This window comes from Oncorhynchus tshawytscha, linkage group LG09 (assembly GCF_018296145.1).
Source record: "Oncorhynchus tshawytscha isolate Ot180627B linkage group LG09, Otsh_v2.0, whole genome shotgun sequence".
Taxonomy (NCBI): Eukaryota; Metazoa; Chordata; class Actinopteri; order Salmoniformes; family Salmonidae; genus Oncorhynchus; species Oncorhynchus tshawytscha.
Genome location: NC_056437.1, coordinates 37,117,799 through 37,140,069, shown reverse-complemented (window position 1 = coordinate 37,140,069; position 22,271 = coordinate 37,117,799). Strand labels below are relative to the sequence as shown.

General features: G+C 44.1%; 1 protein-coding gene across 1 annotated transcript in view; it reads right to left on the bottom strand.

Annotated features, from left to right (window-relative positions):
- The window catches only part of LOC112257901 (G protein-coupled receptor kinase 6), a 63,915-nt gene that overhangs the window by 12,914 nt on the left and 28,730 nt on the right, over positions 1–22,271 (bottom strand). Inside the window, exons 7-13 of the mRNA XM_024431825.2 lie at positions 21,124–21,187; positions 20,627–20,767; positions 18,040–18,230; positions 17,553–17,590; positions 16,745–16,834; positions 15,521–15,729; positions 14,304–14,441 (exon numbers count right to left, since the gene is read on the bottom strand). Coding sequence (XP_024287593.1) covers positions 14,304–14,441; positions 15,521–15,729; positions 16,745–16,834; positions 17,553–17,590; positions 18,040–18,230; positions 20,627–20,767; positions 21,124–21,187 — 871 coding nt within the window. The remainder of the gene's footprint in view (positions 1–14,303; positions 14,442–15,520; positions 15,730–16,744; positions 16,835–17,552; positions 17,591–18,039; positions 18,231–20,626; positions 20,768–21,123; positions 21,188–22,271) is intronic.

The following is a 22,271-nucleotide window of genomic DNA, read 5'->3' as shown; positions in this document are numbered from 1 at the left end:
TGTCCGATTTCAAAAAGCCTTTTCAGCAAAAGCAGAACATATCATTATGTTAGGTCAGCAACTAGTCACAGAAAGCATTCAGCCATTTTCCAACCAAAGAGAGGTGTCACAAAAAGCAGATATCACTAACCTTTGACGATCTTCATCAGATGACACTCCCAGGACTCAATGTTACACAATACAATGTTAGTTTTGTTCGATCAAATTCATATTTATATCCAAAAACCTCAGTTTACATTGGCGCCATGTTCAGAAATGCCTCCAAAACATCCGGAGAGCCACATCAAATAACAGAAATACTCAAACTTTGATGAAAGATGTTTTTCATTTTTTTACTTGTTCTTAATGCAACCACTTTGTCAGGTTTCGCAAAAGCACAATATTTAATCATCTTAGAACAGCGTTCAGCCACGAATGCAAGCCATACAGTTACCCGCCAAATTGTGGAGTCAACAAAAGTCATAAAGAGCATTATAAATCTTCACTTACCTTTGCTGATCTTCGTCAGAATGCACTCCACAAGAAATTTTTGTTTTGTTCGATTACGTCCAAATACCTCCATTTTGTTCCCGATTTTAGTTCACTATTCCAAAGGCACAATGCTTGAGCGCAAAATCCAGACAAAAAGTCAAGAGTTCCATTACAGTTTGTAGAAACATGTCAAACGATGTTTACAATCAAGGGGCAATTAAGACCCTTAGGGTATTTTTATAATAAATCTTCAATAATATTCCAACCGGACAATAGCGTATTCATTACAGAGGAAAAAGAAGGCACGGCGCACCCGTGTGACCGCGCAGTAAACAACTGATTGGCCTCAGCCTAGTCCACTTGTTGAAACAGCTCTTATTGTGGATATTGCACTCCACACTGCCCTTTCACACCTGGACAAAAGGAACCCCTACACTGCCATTCAAAAGTTTGAGGTCACTTAGAAATGTCCCTGCTTGTTAAAGAAAAGCTTTTTTATTATAAAAAAAGCTCTTATTATCCACAATAGAAGCCTCAAACAATTTTCTAAAGACTGTTGACATCTGCTGGAAGCATTGGGAAGTGCAATTTGGCCCCATAGACACAGCATATTGGATAGGCAATCAAGTAAATGAAACTACACTGCTCAAAAAAAATAAAGGGAACACTAAAATAACACATCCTAGATCTGAATGAATGAAATATTCTTATTAAATACTTTTTTCTTTACATAGTTGAATGTGCTGACAACAAAATCACACAAACATTATCAATGGAAATCAAATTTATCAACCCATGGAGGTCTGGATTTGGAGTCACACTCAAAATTAAAGTGGAAAACCACACTACAAGCTGATCCAACTTTGATGTAATGTCCTTAAAACAAGTCTAAATGAGGCTCAGTAGTGTGTGTGGCCTCCACGTGCCTGTATGACCTCCCTACAACGCCTGGGCATGCTCCTGATGAGGTGGCGGATGGTCTCCTGAGGGATCTCCTCCCAGACCTGGACTAAAGCATCCGCCAACTCCTGGACAGTCTGTGGTGCAACGTGGCGTTGGTGAATGGAGCGAGACATGATGATGTCCCTGTAAGCACAACCCCCACCTGTGGACGTCGGGCCCTCATACCACCCTCATGGAGTCTGTTTGTGACCGTTTGAGCAGACACATGCACATTTGTGGCCTGCTGGAGGTCATTTTGCAGGGCTCTGGCAGTGCTCCTCCTGCTCCTCCTTGCACAAAGGCGGAGGTAGCGGTCCGGCTGCTGGGTTGTTGCTCTCCTACGGCCTCCTCCACGTCTCCTGATGTACTGGCCTGTCTCCTGGTAGCACCTCCATGCTCTGGACACTACGCTGACAGACACAGCAAACCTTCTTGCCACAGCTCGCATTGATGTGCCATCCTGGAGGAGCTGCACTACCTGAGCCACTTGTGTGGGTTGTAGACTCAGTCTCATGCTACCACTAGAGTGAAAGCACCTCCAGCATTCAAAAGTGACCAAAACATCAGCCAGGAAGCATAGAAACTGAGAAGTGGTCTGTGGCCACCACCTGCAGAACCACTCCTTTATTGGGGGTGTCTTGCTAATTGCCTATAATTTCCACCTGTTGTCTATTCCATTTGCACAACAGCATGTGAAATTTATTGTCAATCAGTGTTGCTTCCTAAGTGGACAGTTTGATTTCACAGAAGTGTGATTGACTTGGAGTTACATTGTGTTGTTTAAGTGTTCCCTTTATTTTTTTGAGCAGTGTACAAACCTCAGATTTCGCCTGCCATATGAGTTCTATTATACTCACAGACATCATTCAAACTGTTTTAGAAACTCCAGAGAGTTTTCTATCCAATACTACTAATAATATGCATATATTAGCATCTGGGACAGAGTAGCAGGCAGTTTACTCTGGGCACCTTATTCATCCAAGTTACTCAATACTGCCCCCGTCACCAAGAAGTTAAAATAACAGCAAATTGTTTAGAAATACAGTGTAGACATTGTTAATGTTGTAAATGACTATTGTAGCTGAAAACGGCAGATTTATAATGGAATATCTACATAGGCGTACAGAGGCCCATTATCAGCAAACATCACTTCTGTTCCAGCACGTTGTGTTAGCTAAACCAAGTTTATAATTTTAAAAGGCTAATTGATCATTAGAAAACCCTTTTGCAATTATGTTAGCACGCTGAAAACTGTTGTCCTGATTAAAGAAGCAATAAAAATTGGCCTTCTTTAAACTGAGTATCTGGAGCATCAGCATTTGTGGGTTCGATAACAGGCTCAAAATGGCCAGAAACAAAGATCTTTCTTCTGAAACTCAGTCTATTTTTGTTCTGATAAATGAAGGCAATTGCATGCGAGAAATTGCCAAGAAACTAAAGTTCTCGTACAGCGCTGTGTACTAGTCCCTTCACAGAACAGAGCAAACTGGCTCTAGCCAGAATAGAAAGAGGAGTGGGAGGCCCCGGTGCACAACTGAGCAAGAGGACATTCGTGTCTAGTTTGAGAAACAGACACCTCACAAGACCTCAACTGGCAGCTTTATTAGATAGTACCCACAAAACACCAGTCTCAATGTCAACAGTGAAGAGGCGACTCCGGGATGCTGGTCTTATAGGCAGAGTTGCAAAGAAAAAGCCATCTCTGACTGGCCAATAAAAAGAAAAGATTAAGATGGGCAAAATAACAGACACGGACAGAGGAACTCTGCCTAGAAGGCCAGCATCACAGAGTCGCCTCTTCACCATTGACGTCGAAACGGGTGTTTTGCAGGTACTATTTAATGAAGCTGTCAGTTCAGGACTTTTGAGGCATCTGTTTCTCAAACTAGACATTATATTCTTCGCGTCAGACTCATTAAAAAACTAATCTTCGACCAGGTCGAGGTGAGTAATCGCTGTTCTGATATCCAGAAGCTCTTTTTGGTCATAAGAGAAGATAGCATCAACATTATGTACAAAATAAGTTACAAACAATGCGAAAAAACACAGAATATAGCACAATGGGTTAGGTGCCCGTAAAACGGCAGCCATCCCCCCTCCGTCACCATTCTTCAGGTTGACACTACAAGATCTGTACACCTGTATTTGAGGATTTTCTCCCATCCTTCTCAAGCTCTGTCAGTTTATTTCCCCACTATGAAATTGTGAAAATGATAATGTCCTTTTAGTGGAAGAGAGGTTTGTAAAGACCACCTGAAATTTCATCCTGTTTTGGTGGGATGGAGTTTTGGCGACATCACCAGGCAGTATAAGTTAATAGACCAATAACAAAGAGTTTCCAATAACAGCTTGTTTTCAGATTACATATCCCTCCCATAATCTTGGCCAATTAATCCCCTCAATCAGGCCACTCCTGGCAAAATTCTTGCTTGAGAAATTGCTCTTTGCTAAGAAGCTATTTCTGTCTCTTTTTAACCATTTAAAAAATAAATGAATAAAACAGTAAGGACCTTCATTGTCACCGAGATAGAAATAGCTGCCTTTAAAAAGATATTCAATGACTGATTTGATCTACCAATCACTGCCCTTTATGAGACTTCTGAAAAGCTCTCTGGTCTTTGTAGTTTAGTCTGTGCTTGAAATGCATTCGGAAAGTATTCAGAACCTTTGACTTTTTCCACATTTTGTTATAGCCTTATTCTACAATTGATTAAATCATTTCCCCCCTCATCGATCTACACAAAATACCCCATTTTGACAAAGCAAAAACTGTTTTTTGGAAATGTTTGGAATTATTATTATTATTATTATTTTTTACTGATTTTTACATTTATATAAATATTCAAACCCTTTACTCAGTACTTTGTTGAAGCACCTTGGCAGCGATTACAGTCTCTTGTCTTCTTGGGTATGACACTACAAGCTTGGCATACATGTATTTGGGGAGTTTCTCCCATTCTTCTCTGCAGAGCCACTCAAGCTCTGTCAGGTTGGATGGGGAGCGTCACTGCACAGATATTTTCAGGTCTCTCCAGAAATGTTAGATCGGGTTCAAGTCCGGGCTCTGGCTGGGCCACTCAAGGACATTCAGAGACTTGTCCCGAAGTCACTCCTGCGTTGTCTTGGCTGTGTGCTTAGAGTCATTGTCCTGTTGGAAGGTGAACCTTTGCTCCAGTCTAAGGTCCTGAGCGCTCTGGAGCAGGTTTCCATCAAGGATCTCTCTACTTCGCTCTGTTCATCTTTGCTTCATTCCTGACTAGTCTCCCAGTCCCTGCCGCTGAAAAACAGCCCCACAACATGATGCTGCCACCACCATGCTTCACCGTAGGGATGGTGCCATGTTCCCTACAGACGTGACACTTGGCATTCAGGCCAAATAGTTATATTTCTTAATTTATTCAACCTTTATTTAACTAAGCAAGTCAGTGAAGAACAAATTTACAATGACAGCCTACAACAGCCAAACCCGGCAATCATGGATTCATCAGACCAGTCTGGCCACTCTACTATTAAGGCCTGCATGGTGGAGTGCTGCAGAGATGGTTGTCCTTCTGGAAGGTTCTCCCATCTCCACAGAGATCTCCACTGGAGCTCTGTCAGAGTCACCATCGGGTTCTTGGTCACCTCCCTGACCAAGACCTTCTCCCCCAATAGCTCAGCTCTAGGAAGTCTTGGTGGTTTCAAACTTCTTCCATTTAAGAATTATGTAGGCCACTCTGTTCATGGGGACCTTCAATGCTGCATAATGTTTTTGGTACCCTTCCCCAGCTCTGTGCCGCGACACAATCCGGTCTTGAAGCGCAACAGACAATTTCTTCGACCTGTTGGGTTCTGAGAATATACTTATTCATGTCACTGATGGAGTGCTGAGGTTTAGAGGGTTTTTACATCAGAAGTGAATCGGTATCTCTAGGAGCCTGATGGCGCTGGGTGGACAGGAGGAAGACACAGGATTGCTATAGGGAAAACGGGTGGACATCTGTGGATTAGGCAAATAAGAGGATCTGACCTGACCTCAACCCCTCAAGGGAGAAATTATGGTTTATTACCCTATTACTTTGTCTTTGTCGAACCATAATAGATGTAAGGATTGGAGAGAAGGAGGAGTGCCTAAATTGGAGTATATATACTTGTGGTGGTGGAAACATGTTTTGTCTGAATGCAGCTATATTGACCCACTGGGCAGAATAAACTTGGTTAAGCTTTCATAATGTCCGTTGAGTGTTTAACTCTTAGAATTAGAACCTAACAGACCTCATGGCTTGGTTTTTGCTCTGACATGCACTGTCAACTGTGGGACCTTATGGTGTGTGCTAAATTTTGAGTCTCATAGCAAAGGGCCTGAATACTTATGTAAATAAGGTAGTGTCATATCCAAGAAGACTCGAGGCTGTAATCGCTGCCAAAGGTGCTTCAACAAAGTACTAAGTAAAGGTTCTGATTTCAGATTCTCTTTTATAAGTGTGTACAAATTTCAAAAAAGCAGTTTTTGTATGTAGATTGAGGCAAAATATATATTTGATCCATTTGTAACATAACAAAATGTGAAAAAAGGGAAGGGGTCTGAATACTTTCCGAATGCATATGCCATTTAGTAACCGCCTGTCACAAATGTTACCGAAGGTGACTCCCCTTCTTGATCGGGTGGCGCTCGGCGGTCGTCGTCACCGGTCTACTAGCTATCGCCGATCCGTTGTTCTGTGTTCCTTTGGTTTTGTCTGATTGGTATCACCTGTTTATTGTTTGGTTGTTAGGGTAGGGTTATATATAGTTTGCTCAGCCCGCTTCTGTTTCGTGCGGGCTTGTTAGTCTGTTTTGTAGCTTGAGTGTATTTTGTTTGTATTTGGGTTTCACGCTGTCCGTTTATATTTCTGATCATTTGTTTTCTACTTTTGGTTCATGTTATGTTTCCGGGACATTAAAGCGTGTTTTTCCCCACATATTTTGCTCTCTGCGCCTGACTCCACACCTCCTCAACTCATTTATCGTAACAGAAGCCCGCACCACGATATGGAGTCAGCAGGAGCAGCGACCACTCATCTTCCTACTATGGAGGAGAGAGTCCTTCATCACACGTCTATCCTCCATCGCCTAGGATCAGCGATGGATCAGATGATGGAAAAGATGGATCGTTGGGAGAGGAATGGTCTCCCTACTACCCCACCGACCCTCCCACCAGCAACTCTACCATCTCCCCATCTGGATCCGGTTCCAGCGCTCTGCGCATTACGCCTCCGAGCGAGTACGATGGAGCAGCGACGGGGTGCCAGGGATTCCTGCTTCAACTAGACCTCTACCTGGCCACCGTTCGGCCGGCTCCCTCGGAGGAGGAGAGAGTGTGGGTTCTCATCACATGCCTTACCGGTAGAGCCCTGGAGTGGGCTAATGCGGTCTGGAACGGGCCCGACTCAGCGAAGGACAATTACCCGGAGTTCACCCGCCGTTTCAGGGCCGTGTTCGATCACCCTCCAGAAGGTCGAGCGGCGGGTGAGAGATTGTTCCATCTCAGACCGGGGACGAGGAGCGCGCAGGACTTCGCACTGGAGTTCTGGACCTTGGCCACGACAGGGCCCTGATAGACCATTACAGATGTAGCCTGAGAGAGGACGTCCGTAGGGAGCTGGCCTGTCGGGATACTACACTTAGCCTGGATGGACTGATAGACCTGTCGATCCGGTTGGACCATCTGCTAGCTGCTCGCGGACGTTCTGAAAGGGTCCTGCCAGTTCTACCTCCTGACCCTCCTGCTCCTATCCCGATGGAGCTAGGAGGGACCGCGTCTAGGGAGATCGGAGGAGGAAGCTCCTCCTGTACCAGTTGTGCTCTGGGACAGGGGTACATTCGGCCCTCCATGTCACCTGTCTCTTCGAGTTTCTTTTTGTGAAGAAAAAGATGGTGGTTTACGTCCGTGTATTGATTATAGAGGTCTAAATTCCATCATGGTGGGTTTTAGTTACCCACTACCTCTCATTGCTACGGCGGTGGAATCATTTCACGGAGCGCAGTTCTTCACTAAACTGGATCTCAGGAGTGCTTATAATCTGGTGCGTATTCGGGATGGGGATGAGTGGAAAACTGCATTTAGCACTACTTCTGGCCATTATGAGTACCTCGTCATGCCATACGGTTTAAAGAATGCTCCAGCTATATTTCAATCCTTCGTGGATGAGATTCTCAGAGACCTGCACGGACAGGGTGTAGTGGTGTATATTGACGATATTTTGATCTACTCTGCTACACGCACTGCGCATGTATCTCTGGTGCGCAAGGTTCTTAGACGACTGCTGGAGCATGACCTGTATGTGAAGGCGGAGAAATGTGAGTTTTCCAAACAATCAGTTTCCTTCCTGGGTTATCGCATTTCCAGCTCTGGGTTGGTAATGGAGGGTGACCGCGTAAAGGCTGTGCGTAATTGGCCGACTCCGACCACGGTAAAGGAGGTACAGCGGTTCTTGGGGTTTGCCAATTACTACCGGAGGTTTATCCGGGGTTTTGGTCAGGTAGCTGCCCCTATTACCTCACTGCTGAAGGGGGGGCCGGTGCGTTTACAGTGGTCAGCAGAGGCGAACTGAGCTTTTCATAAGTTGAAGGCGATGTTTACTGAGGCGCCGGTGTTGGCGCATCCGGACCCTTCTTTGGCGTTTATAGTAGAGGTGGACGCATCCGAGGCTGGGGTTGGAGCGGTGCTCTCACAGCGTTCGGGTGCGCCACCGAAGCTCCGCCCCTGTGCCTTTTTTTTCGAAGAAACTCGGGCCAGCGGAGCGGAATTATGATGTGGGGGATAGGGAGTTGTTGGCTATGGTTAAGGCCCTGAAGGTGTGGAGACACTGGCTTGAGGGGGCTAAGCACCCTTTCCTTATCTGGACTGACCACCGTAACCTGGAGTATATCCGATCAGCTAGGAGACTGAATCCTCGTCAGGCAAGGTGGGCCATGTTTTTCACCAGATTTCGTTTCACTATCTCATATAGACCAGGTTCCCTCAACACTAAGGCCGACGCGCTGTCAAGACTCTATGACACTGAGGACAGGTCCATCGATCCTACTCCCATCATTCCGGCAGCTAAGCTGGTGGCACCAGTAGTATGGGATGTGGACATGGACATCGAGCGGGCGCTAAGGGAGGAACCTGCGCCTCCAGTGTCCGGAGGGTCGTAGGTACGTGCCGCTGGCTGTTCGTGATCAATTGATTCGATGGGCTTATTGTCTACCCTCGTCGGGTCACCCAGGTATTTTTAGGACAGTGCGAGGTCTTGAGAGGAAGTACTGGTGGCCCACTTTGAGGAGGGATGTGCGATTCTATGTTTCCTCCTGTTCGGTGTGCGCCCAGAGTAAGGCTCCTAGACACCTGCCAAGAGGTAAATTACAACCTCTTCCCGTTCCACAACGGCCGTGGACCCATCTATCGGTGGATTTTCTAACTGACCTTCCCCCCTCTCAGGGTAACACAACGATCCTGGTCGTTGTGGATCGGTTCTCTAAGTCCTGCCGTCTTATCCCATTGCCCGGTCTCCCTACGGCCCTACAGACTGCGGAAGCTCTTTTCACCCATGTCTTCCGGCACTACGGGGTGCCCAAGGATATAGTTTCTGATCGGGGCCCCCAGTTTATCTCCCGTGTTTGGAGGGCATTTATGGAACGTCTGGGGGTCTCGGTCAGCCTGACCTCAGGGTATCACCCAGAGAGTAATGGGCAGGTGGAGAGAGTGAACCAGGAGGTGGGTAGGTTTCTGCGGTCGTATTGCCAGGACCGGCCAGGGGAGTGGGCGAGATATATTCCCTGGGCAGAAATAGCCCAGAACTCACTAAGCCACTCCTCTACCAACATGTCACCATTTGAGTGCGTGTTGGGGTACCAGCCAGTCCTGGCACCGTGGCATCAGAGCCAGACTGAGGCTCCTGCGGTGGAGGAGTGGGTGCAGCACTCTAAGGAGACCTGGAGGGCTGTCCAAGAGTCATTACGCCAAGCGAGTATAAGGCAGAAGAAGAGCACTGACCGTCACCGCAGTGAGGCCCCCGTGTTTACACCTGGGGACAGGGTCTGGCTCTCGACCCGAAACCTGCCCCTCCGCTTGCCCTGCCGGAAGCTGGGTCCGCAGTGTATAGGGCCATTTAAAGTCCTGAGGAGAATAAACGAGGTTTGTTATCGATTATTACTTCCTTCTTATTATCGTATTAACCCCTTGTTTCATGTGTCTCTTCTCAGGCCGGTGGTAGCTGGTACCATGCAGGAAGGTGAGGTTCCGGAGGTTCCTCCGCCTCCTCTGGACATCGAGGGGTCCCCGGCGTACAAGATACGAGCTATTCTGGACTCGAGACGCCGGGTGAGGGGCTTGCAGTACCTCGTTGACTGGGAGGGGTACGGTCTGGAGGAGAGGTGCTGGGTTCCGGTGAGGGATATTCTAGATCCATCTATGTTGAGTGAGTTCCATCGCCTTCGTCCGGATCGCCCAGCGCCTCGGCACCCGGGTCTTCTCTGAGGCCGGCGTCGGCGCGCTGCGGGAGCTGCGCGTCAGGGGGAGGGGGGTACTGTCACGAATATTACCGAAGGTGACTCCCCTTCTTGTTCGGGTGGCGCTCGGCGGTCGTCGTCACCGGTCTACTAGCTATCGCCGATCCGTTGTTCTGTGTTCCTTTGGTTGTCTGATTGGTATCACCTGTTTCTTGTTTGGTTGTTAGGGTAGGGTTATATATAGTTTGTTCAGCCCACTTCTGTTTCGTGCGGGCTTGTTAGTCTGTTTTGTAGCTTGAGTGTATTTTGTTTGTATTTGGGTTTCACGCTGTCCGTTTATATTTCTGATCATTTGTTTTTCTACTTTTGGTTCATGTTATGTTTCCGGGACATTAAAGCGTGTTTTTTCCCACATCTTTTGCTCTCTGCGCCTGACTCCACACCTCCTCACTCCTTTATCGTAACACCGCCTTTATCCAAAGTGACTTGGGGTCATGCGGGACCTTACAGATGTTGTATGTATGGCAGACAGAGTTATTTAATTTGTTAAAAAAAATATATATATATATTTTCACTTTTAAGGGATACCTTGGGATTTTCTCAATGATGCCATTATCTACTTCCCCAACTCGTGGATACAATTTTTGTGTGTCTGTGTCCAGTATGAAGTGTCCAGTCAGTGTAGTCAGCTCAGCTATCACCATTGAGACCGTGTCTGTGCCTCGACCTAAAACTAAACATGGCGGTGTTCGCCTTAGCAATCTCACTAGGATAAAGACCTCCATTCCTGTCATTATTGAAAGAGATCATGATACCTCACATCTCAAAATAGGGCTACTTAATGTTAGATCCCTTACTTCAAAGGCAATTATAGTCAATGAACTAATCACTGATCATAATCTTGATGTGATTGGCCTGACTGAAACATGGCTTAAGCCTGATGAATTTACTGCGTTAAATGAGGCCTCACCTCCTGGCTACACTAGTGACCATATCCCCCGTGCATCCCGCAAAGGCGGAGGTGTTGCTAACATTTACAATAGCAAATTTCAATTTACCAAAAAAAAAAAATGACGTTTTCGTCTTTTGAGCTTCTAGTCATGAAATCTATGCAAGCCTACACAATCACTTTTTATAGCTACTGTTTACAGGCCTCCTGGGCCATATACAGCGTTCCTCATTGAGTTCCCTGAATTCCTATCGGACTTTGTAGTCATAGCAGATAATATTCTAATCTTTGGTGACTTTAATATACACATGGAAAAGTCCACAGACCCACTCCAAAAGGCTTTCGGAGCCATCATCGACTCAGTGGGTTTTGTCCAACATGTCTCTGGACCCACTCACTGTCACAGTCATACTCTGGACCTAGTTTTGTCCCATGGAATAAATGTTGTGGATCTTAATGTTTTTCCTCATAATCCTGGACTATCGGACCACCATTTTATTACGTTTGCAATTGCAACAAATAATCTGCTCAGACCCCAACCAAGGAACATCAAAAGTCGTGCTATAAATTCGCAGACAACACAAAGATTCCTTGATGTCCTTCCAGATTCCCTCTGTCTACCCATGGACGCCAGAGGACAAAAATCAGTTAACCACCTAACTGAGGAACTCAATTTAACCTTGCGCAATACCCTAGATGCAGTTGCACCCCTAAAAACTAAAAACATTTCTCATAAGAAACTAGCTCCCTGGTACACAGAAAAGCTTCCAGAAAATTGGAACGGAAATGGCGCCACACCAAACTGGAAGTCTTCCGACTAGCTTGGAAAGACAGTACCGAAGAGCCCTTACTGCTGCTCGATCATCCTATTTTTCTAACTTCATTGAGGAAAATAAGAACAATCCGAAATTCCTTTTTGATACTGTCGCAAAGCTAACTAAAAAGCAGCATTCCCCAAGAGAGGATGGCTTTCACTTTAGCAGTGATAAATTCATGAACTTCTTTGAGGAAAAGATCATGATTATTAGAAAGCAAATTACGGACTCCTCTTTAAATCTGCGTATTCCTTCAAAGCTCAGTTGTCCTGAGTCTGCACAACTCTGCCAGGACCTAGGATCCAGAGAGACGCTCAAGTGTTTTAGTACTATATCTCTTGACACAATGATGAAAATAATCTTGGCCTCTAAACCTTCAAGCTGCATACTGGACCCTATTCCAACTAAACTACTGAAAGAGCTGCTTCCTGTGCTTGGCCCTCCTATGTTGAACATAATAAACGGCTCTCTATCCACCGGATGTGTACCAAACTCACTAAAAGTGGCAGTAATAAAGCCTCTCTTGAAAAAGCCAAACCTTGACCCAGAAAATATAAAAAACTATTGGCCGATATCGAATCTTCCATTCCTCTCAAAACTTTTAGAAAAGGCTGTTGCGCAGCAACTCACTGTCTTCCTGAAGACAAAAAATGTATACGAAATGCTTCAGTCTGGTTTTAGACCCCATCATAGCACTGAGACTGCACTTGTGAAGGTGGTAAATGACCTTTTAAATGGCATCAGACCGAGGCTCTGCATCTGTCCTCGTGCTGCTAGACCTTAGTGCTGCTTTTGATACCATCGATCACCACATTCTTTTGGAGAGATTGGAAACCCAAATTGGTCTACACGGACAAGTTCTGGCCTGGTTTAGATCTTATCTGTCGGAAAGATATCGGTTTGTCCTCTGACAAATCAACTGTAAATTTCGGTGTTCCTCAAGGTTCCGTTTTAGGACCACTATTGTTTTCACTATATATTTTACCTCTTGGGGATGTCATTCGAAAACATAATGTTAACTTTCACTGCTATGCGGATGACACACAGCTGTACATTTCAATGAAACATGGTGAAGCCCCAAAATTGCCCTTGCTAGAAGCATGTGTTTCAGACATAAGAAAGTGGATGGCTGCAAACTTTCTACTTTTAAACTCGGACAAAACAGAGATGCTTGTTCTAGGTCCCAAGAAACAAAGAGATCTTCTGTTGAATCTGACAATTAATCTTAATGGTTGTACAGTCGTCTCAAATAAAACTGAAGGACCTCGGCGTTACTCTGGACCCTGATCTCTTTTTTGAAGAACATATCAAGACCATTTCAAGGACAGCTTTTTTCCATCTACGTAACATTGCAAAAATCAGAAACTTTCTGTCCAAAAATGATGCAGAAAAATTCATCCATGCTTTTGTCACTTCTAGGTTAGACTACTGCAATGCTCTACTTTCCGGCTACCCGGATAAAGCACTAAATAAACTTCAGTTAGTGCTAAATACAGCTGCTAGAATCCTGACTAGAACCAAAAATAATTATCATATTACTCCAGTGCTAGCCTCCCTACACTGGCTTCCTGACAAAGCAAGGGCTGATTTCAAGGTTTTACTGCTAACCTACAAAGCATTACTTGGGCTTGCTCCTACCCATCTCTCTGATTTGGTCCTACCGTACATACCTACACGTACGCTACGGTCACAAGACACAGGCCTCCTAATTGTCCCTAGAATTTCTAAACAAACAGCTGGAGGCAGGGCTTTCTCCTATAGAGCTCCATTTTTATGGAACGGTCTGCCTACCCATGTCAGAGACGCAAACTCGGTCTCAACCTTTAAGTCTTTACTGAAGACTCATCTCTTCAGTGGGTCATATGATTGAGTGTAGTCTGGCCCAGGAGTGGGAAGGTGAACGGAAAGGCTCTGGAGCAACGAACCGCCCTTGCTGTCTCTGCCTGGCCGGTTCCCCTCTTTCCACTGGGATTATCTGCCTCCAACCCTATTACAGGGGCTGAGTTACTGGCTTACTGGGGCTCTCTCATACCGTCCCTGGGAGGGGTGCGTCACCTGAGTGGGTTGAGTCACTGATGACCTATTTGGTGTCCTGTGTGAATTTAAGTGTGCTCTCTCTAATTCTCTTTCTTTCTCTCTCTCGGAGGACCTGAGCCCTAGGACCATGCCTCAGGACTACGTGACATGATGACTCCTTGCTGTCCCCAGTCCACCTGGCCGTGCTGCTGCTCCAGTTTCAACTGTTCTGCCTTATTATTATTGGACCATGCTGGTCATTTATGAACATTTGAACATCTTGGCCATGTTCTGTTATAATCTCCACCCGGCACAGCCAGAAGAGGACTGGCCACCCCCTGACTCTGGGGAAGTAGATAAAGGGCCTCATTGTAAAAATCCTGAAGTATCCCTTTGACATTATGGAGTATTTTGTATAGATCAATGACCGAATGACGTCTATTTCAAGCCTACTTTTGAATGCACTAAACACATGCATGCACACACGCAGTCACATCAAGTGGAGGCAGCTCATTCATTCTAACCAAGACGACTACCATATAAAGACAAAAAGGATTTTTCATGCCATGACAACATCACTACATGTGCCACTTGAAATCTGCATTATGAAGGATGACGTCTGTACAGTGAACAGATTGGACCACAGTGTGTTTCCTTACATCAGGGGTGAAGGGGGCCTTCAGCCTGCCAGCCTTCAGCCTTTTAAAGTTGATGGATCGGAAGATGTGGTGGGCCTTCACCTCCGTAGCACCCTCCCCCTGGCAGCCCAGCCTCTCACTGGGCTCTTTGGCCAGCAGCTGGGCGGAGACAAGAGTGAGAGATAGCAGTGTTACTAGGCAACAAAGTAAATATGTTATGCTGTTAAATTGATGAATGATTGACTGATCTGCTGTATAGACCCAATCGGTAATAGATAAAAATGTTGCGACCATGCCCATCTGTGGGGAAAACAACATGTGGTTACCTAAGTCACCCCATTGGCTCACAGCAAAAACTTGACATTTTCAAAGCAATTTTCTTGTCTGCTTGTTTTAGTTCATTACAAAACTACATTTAAAGAAAAGTGTGTCTAAAGATTCAACATTGCCTGCTCCCTAGCATTCTCCCTACTTAGAAAAACGTAATATTGTACCGCTTCCCTCATGCCCCTTTTCATGACGATGCTAGCAGCCACTTGAGTGAGTGCTAGTTAGCAACCGACCGGAACATTAGGCTAGCCAAGACCAACAACACAAACAAACGGACTATACAGCTACAAGTAGTAAGTGGAGTTACAAACGGGCTGTACAAGTTAAATGTCTTACCTGAGATTAAATATTTTCCACACACACATAGCTACGTGTAGCCTACGCATCCCCACATTTACCACACCGAATAGCCTCAAGCCAGAGGGCTCTTCTCGCAGGCTCTATTTCCTTACATGGGAGCATTGCAAACTGTGGGTTGGGATTTTTGACCTGGCTACATGTACATTTGAACAACACAGCAGCTTCTCGGTATATTTTGTTGTTTCTGTATAACATCGAGGACGAAGTTGCCTCTTACAATGAGGGTCAATAGGAAATAATGTTGGTTTTCCCCAATTTATGGGCATGGTCGAGGAAAATTCCTTATTATTATGTGGATACTGACTGGGACTATGTGTTTGGAGTTCGTTTTAAAATCATCAAAGACAACCTTCTGTGCTTATATTAGAAGTCATAAAAAACTGAATAAAAGCGTCCTTCATCCACGTACGTCACGAATGCAAATGTTTTTTAAACATGACGCTGCCTTCACAAATAAAAGTCACTACTATAAAGATATATAGTGATATGCAAATGCCTGTGCCAACAGACAAAGCATGATCTCATGTTGTTGATAATATGTCCGGTACCATTTTGCAGAGGGACTTGGTGTCCTCTGAGAACTTGTCTGAGTACTCCTCTTCCACGTCTCTGACCAGCCTCTCCACGTCCTCACGTTTAATCTTCTTCTTGCGCTGCTGGAAGGGAGACTGGCCCTCGATCATCTCATACAGCAGACAGCCCAGCGCCCACCAGTCTGGGCTGAATGTGTAGCGCTCATTCTTAACCACCTCCGGAGCTGACACACACACATTAGGATGACAGGCAAGCATACATACGTATGCGCACACAAACAGACACATGATTACAAATCATTTTAGAAGCATTTACGTAGTACTTATGACTTTATGAATGTCGTTGTTCATTTATACTGAACAAAAATATAAATACAACACGCAACAATTTCAAAGATTTTACGGAGTTACAGCTCATATAAGGAAATCAGTCAATTTAAATAAATTCATTAGGCCCTAATCTATGGATTTCACATGACTGGGCAGGGGGGGAGTCATGGGTGGGCATAAGAGGGTAAAGGCCCACCCACTTGGCATTCAGGCCCTACCACTGGGGAACCAGGCCCAGCCAATCAGAATACGTTTTTCCCACAAAAGGGCTTTATTACAGACAGAAATACTCCTCAGCACAACCCCAGCACCCCTCAGACGATCCCGCAGGTGAAGAAGCCGGATGTGGAGATCAAGGTCTAGCGTGGTTATACGTTGTCTGCGGTTGTGAGGCCTGTTGGACGTACTGCCAAATTCTCTAAAACGAGATTGGAGGCAGCTTTTATGGTAGCAACAGCTCTGGTGGACATTCCTGCAATCAGCATGCCAATTGCACTCTCCCTCAAAATTTGAGACATCTGTGGCATTGTGTTCTGTGACAAAACTGCACATTTTAGAGTGGCCTTTTATTGTCCACAGCACAAGGTGCATCTGTGTAACGATCATGCTGTTTGATAAGCTTCTTGATATGCCACACCTGTCAGGTGGATGGATTGTCTTGGCAAATGAGAAATGCTCAATAACAGGGATGTAAAGAAATTTGCACAACATTTGAGAGAAATAAGCTTTTTGTGCGTATGGAACATTTTGGCGATTTTTTATTTCAGCTCATGAAACATGGGACCAACACTTTACATGTTGAGTTTTTTTGTTCCGTGTATATTGGTACTGTTCATTATACAGTACAGGAACAGTATATGAAAACAATATGTTGAATATCTTTTGTTGAATGTTGTTGAATGTACTTACCCATGTACCCAACGGTGCCAACCCGACCCTTGATAGTCTCTCCCTCGGGCACGTGGACAGCCAAGCCCAGGTCTGATATCCGGATATGGCCTAAAGGAACACAACACACACTGTGTTACAGTACACTGCCTAATGCTGGAACAGTTAACCTTATGTCAAATGACATGCTATCCCACAGACGATGCATACCAATGGAGATCCCCGGGTACGGCCAATCACGACAACACAACAAGACACATACAATATTACTTAGCATACCCTTCAATCCGATGTCATTTGACAGGCTATCTCCAGTCTGGAGTCTGGACAAGAGACTATGTATATCAATAGAGGGCTTCCTTTGGTCAAAGCAGATCTCACGAAAGCCATGTACTGTGGAAACCTTATCTATTTTGTTTTGCTAAAGAGCACCATTCAGTGGTAGCAGGCTTCACTGACAACCTTGAGAAAGCAGGAGCCCCTATCTTGAGACAAGTCTTTTCATAGACAATCTGCTCCCTCTATTGGTGAATAACAGAATGGCAGCATTGGTTCACACAAGCAGTAAGGTCTGGTTACAGAGAGCTACAGTGTGTGTGCAGGCTTTTATTCCAGCCCATCACTAACACACCGGATCTATTAATCAATTAATCATCAAGACCTTGATTAGTTGAATCAATTATTTTAAAGTAGTGCTCAGCTGGAACAACAAGGTATACAGGCTATTGTTCTAGGACCATGGTTGGTCTCCAAGACCAGGGTTGGTCCATTAGAATATTTATTTACTTGTATACAAGTGGGCATTCATATTATTGCTATCTCTACTCACCATGGTCGTCCAATAGTATGTTCTCAGGCTTCAGGTCCCTGGAAGAAGAGATAAATACCCAGAGTTATGAAACTAAGAACTAACTTTTATCGCCTCCAACAGCATTGTGAGCAGCTGAGGGACAGATTTACAAAACTTTGACAAGCTCTCCATCACTCCTTCTCTCTTTGTTTCTCTCTACATCTTACTACTTATTGTTCTCCCTCTCCCCCCTTTCTTTCAATCTACATCTTGCTAGCCATCATTCTCCATCTCTCTCTCTCTCCCTTTTGAAAACATGAAGCGCTCTCTCTTTCTCTCCATCCTCCCTTGTAAGCTGATACTTGTGTAAACACTAAATATGCTCCATAAAGTTCCTGCAGCCTTGTAAGCAGAAAGCTGAGTACCCGCTAAACCATTCCCCTAGAACAGCCTTGTGTGTGTGTGTGTGTGTGTGTGTGTGTGTGTGTGTGTGTGTGAGAGAGAGAGACTGTGTGTGCAGCCTGACCTGTATACGATCCTCTCTCTGTGCAGGTCCTCAAGGCCACAGGCCAGCTCGGCAGAGTAGAACACAGCCCTCTTCTCCTCGAAGCCAGCGTCTCCCATGTGGTAGATGTGGAACTTGAGGTCTCCTCCGTTCATCAGGGTGAGCACCAGACACAGAGCGTCCTTCGTCTCATAGGCGTACGCTAGACTCACCTCCATGAGAGACAGACAACACAGTCATATTCATTAGGCACCAAACAAAAGAAAACAGACTTAAACAGGGAGGGACTACCTGAACTTGTACAATAAGCGCTTGTTTTCGCTACATTCTGTTATGGTGTGCCCTAATGAATATGACCCTGGGCTTAGAGACAAGTTTGAAGCTATGAGTTAAGAGAAGGAGAGGAGTGTGTGTGGGAAACAGAATGAACATCTAAGTCCACTTTTGGCCAGAACATTGGATCACTGACTGATGGATGTCCAAATAAAATAAGTCTAAAATGGATTGTGTGGGGTCACTTGAAATGAAAACGAACCAAACCCTGATGTTATTTTTAAATTACTAGTCTTGTTTTTATTATTATTATTATTACGAGCTATCACACAGTCGTCTGGAAGAGCCATCTAGACTCAACTGGTCAAAAGTGTTTATGTTGCGGTCAACAGTTTAATTCAATGAGTTCAGACATCTTGACATCTTTGGTCGAAATATGAGTAAGTGGTGCAGCATATGAATGTAGATCATGTACTGTATACATTAAATATATTACATATACTGTACATACAAATAGGATTTTTAGCCCAATTTTTTTTTTTTCAAACTTATGAGCGACTCGATCTATTTTGTTCATCTTTTCTCTAAATAAGCTTTGTTGGACAATTTAAGGTCAATACACTGCATTTCAAACAGTTAGGAATAACAATGTAATCTAAATCAGGGCTTGAAAAATTATACCAAGGCTAAATATAAGCCTTCCACAAACAAGACCTACTAATAATTACATTATTTTATCAAAATATACTGAACAAAAATATAAACGCAACATGTAAAGTGTTGGTCCCATGCTTTATGAGCTGAAATAAAAGATCCCTGAAATTTTCCATCCACACAAAAAAGCTTATTTCTCTCAAATGTTGTGCAAAAATGTGTTTACATCCCTGTTAGTGAGCATTTCTCTTTTGCCAAGATAATCCATCCACTTGACAGGTGTAGCATTTCAAGAAGTTGATTAAACAGCATGATCATTACACAGGTGCACCTTGTGATGGGGACAATAAAATGCCACTCTAAAATGTGCAGTTTTATCACATAAGACAATTCCACAGATGTCTCAAGTTTTGAGAGTGTGCAATTGGCATGCTGACTGCAGGAATGTCCACCAGAATTGTTGCCTGAGAATTTAATGTTAATTTCTCTACCATAAGCCGCCACCAATGTCATTTTAGAGAATTTTGCAGTACGTCCAACAGGCCTCACAACCACATATCACGTTTTCCCATGCCAGCCCATGATTTTCATATCCTGCTTCTTCACCTGCGGGATCGTCAGACCAGCCACCTGGACAACTGATGAAACTGAGGAGTATTGCTGTCTGTAATAAAGCCCTTTTGTGGGGAAAAACTAATTATGATTGGCTGAGCCTGGCTCCCCAGGGGGTATATTCTTGTTCGGTATAGTTTAACATGCTTTTTTTTGGTGCAATAATCACTGATCTGGCTTTCATGTCTGTCGATGAAAATGCTCTTTTTGTTACAAATTTAACCAAAACCTTGCACATCCACTAATAATGACCAACTACTTGTAGCAGGCATTATAGAAAATGAACACAGATCTCAAATCATCTCTAGTGAGTAGCCAGCTAATCTTTGTATTTCAAGTCTAGCCAACTTGGATCTATATGCTCGCTAACAAGGTAGAACAGCTGAACTATTATGAACACACGCTCCTGTCCGTCTCCAACTGTTTGAACAACAGCCTGTTCACTTTGTTTAGATGTTGAAATCAAGTGGCTATCCTGGATAAGATGCTTACTTCTCAGAATGAGAACAGTTGCCAATTCCTTAAATAAATGCTTATTTTTATGCTCATTGCACATTTATAAAACACAGACTAGAGAGCTAGCACATAATAGTATGTAGCTAAAATGCTGCTTACGGTACTGCAGAAACTGAGCATTCATTTTCCACAATCATGTTCATTGATAACTCCCGTTTTAGTAGGATCTACTCTATTCTACATTTTGGAAGTTGAGACATAAAAAGGGTATCGTTAGAAGGGAAAATCGACCAAACCTCAAATGCAAATAGCGAGTTGAAACTGTTTGTTTTCAGACAGGAAGAAGTGATCTTTTATCTTTGTTGCTGTGAGTGGCAAAGGGCGGGGCTTGGTGTCTGTGTGCGAGTGGGAAGGTGCACAGTGCACACAGCTCAGAAGGAGCGAATGAGACAAGACCAAATAAAAAACCTAGAGACTTGCAATAAAGGCATTTGGAACATTGCGCTAAAACATATATTCAAATTATTTTGATATCGCACAACCCTACATACAGTGCATATCTTATACATACGTGACAAATGGTAGGGGGTAAATAGGTAGCTCGAATACTTACTACAAACCTACTGTTGACTTTCTCTAAAATCTGCTTCTCGTTCAAGGCCATGGACTCTCCTTTCCTCTTCTTAATCCTCTTCTTCTCCAACTTCTTACACGCATACATCTTTCCTGTGGCTCGCACCTGGCAAGCACACACCTGATGAGAGAAGTGGATGAGAGAGAGAAAGGGAGAGGAGGAGGGTGGGGGTCAAGAGAAAAGTGATGAACACCCCATTGCAATGTCTACTCTTTGACCCAGTAAATACAATGAAATGGTGGCATGACCTATTTCACACCACAAGATGACACCAGTTAAATGGCAGTTATATCCCAAACACACAGTTTATAATTTTATAGGCCCATCAAATTACATCCAGACTGAGATCCTTGTTGGACCTTGTTGATCATTTACAAGTTGATGAAGAGACTAACTTTAGACTAACTTCACTTCTAAAATCTCATTCTAAATGAAAGTATGCTTTAGTTAAAGAGAGAAACAGAGAGAGTCCTTACCTCACCAAAGCCTCCCTTTCCTAATACCCTGTACTGTCGGAATGTGTTCTTGGTGACTGGCTGCCTATGAGGACACAGAGAAGAGGGTCAATACAATAGAAAACAACAACTTTATTGTCCAATGTGGGGGAAATTTGCTCAACTTCATGGACATACACTGACTGTACAGCAGCAATGCACAGGAACATACACATCTGACTTTGTAAGTAAACGGCTTGACCATTACACTTTCACAATGTTTTTGCTTTAAAAATACTATTCTGTCAAATGTTCTGTTTTATCTTGTAGAGAAAGACTTGAGTTTGGCCCAGCACCAAAGACAAGATGAGACAACTTTCTTAAGGCCTTTAACAAGTGTTGGCATATTTACAGTGAGTCAAAGGATGCGTCCCAAAATGGCACTCTATTCCCTACATAGTGCACTACTTTTGACCAGAACTCTATGGGCCCTGGTCAAAAGTAGTGCACTAAAGGTGCCATTTACGAAACAGCCAAAGTGATGAAAGTGTGTGGGTAAACTTAATCTATGACTATTATGGGAAAGGCATTGCACAAGCCTTGCCGCTCTGCTAGGCTGAGTGGAGACATGTTCTGTTTGCAAATGTAAATAAATATAGAGACCATTCCATGTATGATAGGCCTGCTGGGCTAAAGGTCTTTAAATGGCCCATATAGGACCAGACGGAGAGAACGTATTACACCAGTTTTAAGGTGTCTGCACTGGCTGCCTGTGAGTTTTAGAATACATTTTAAGATTCTTCTATTGGTTTTTAAAATCAATCCATGATTGTGCACCCCAATACATGTCAGACATGAGTTTAAGTTATGTGCCCAGTAGGTCTCTCAGGTCCTCTGGCACTTTAACTATCACAAAGCCTAGGACCACGAGGCAGGGAAAGGCAGCCTTTAGTTATTACGCCCCCAGCATCTGGAATAGCCTGCCAGAGAACCCGAGGGTGGCCGAAACTGTAGTTATATTGATATGAGATCTTAAAACTTAGCTTTGCTTTTGCTTAAGGTGCTTTTTAGTTTTTCAGTCTCTATTGTTATTCTTTTGCTTTTCATCCTCTTAGGTTAATTATGAGGTAAATATTTCAGTTGAGTTTTTTCCTGTGAAGCACATTGTTAATCATTCCATGTCTGAAATG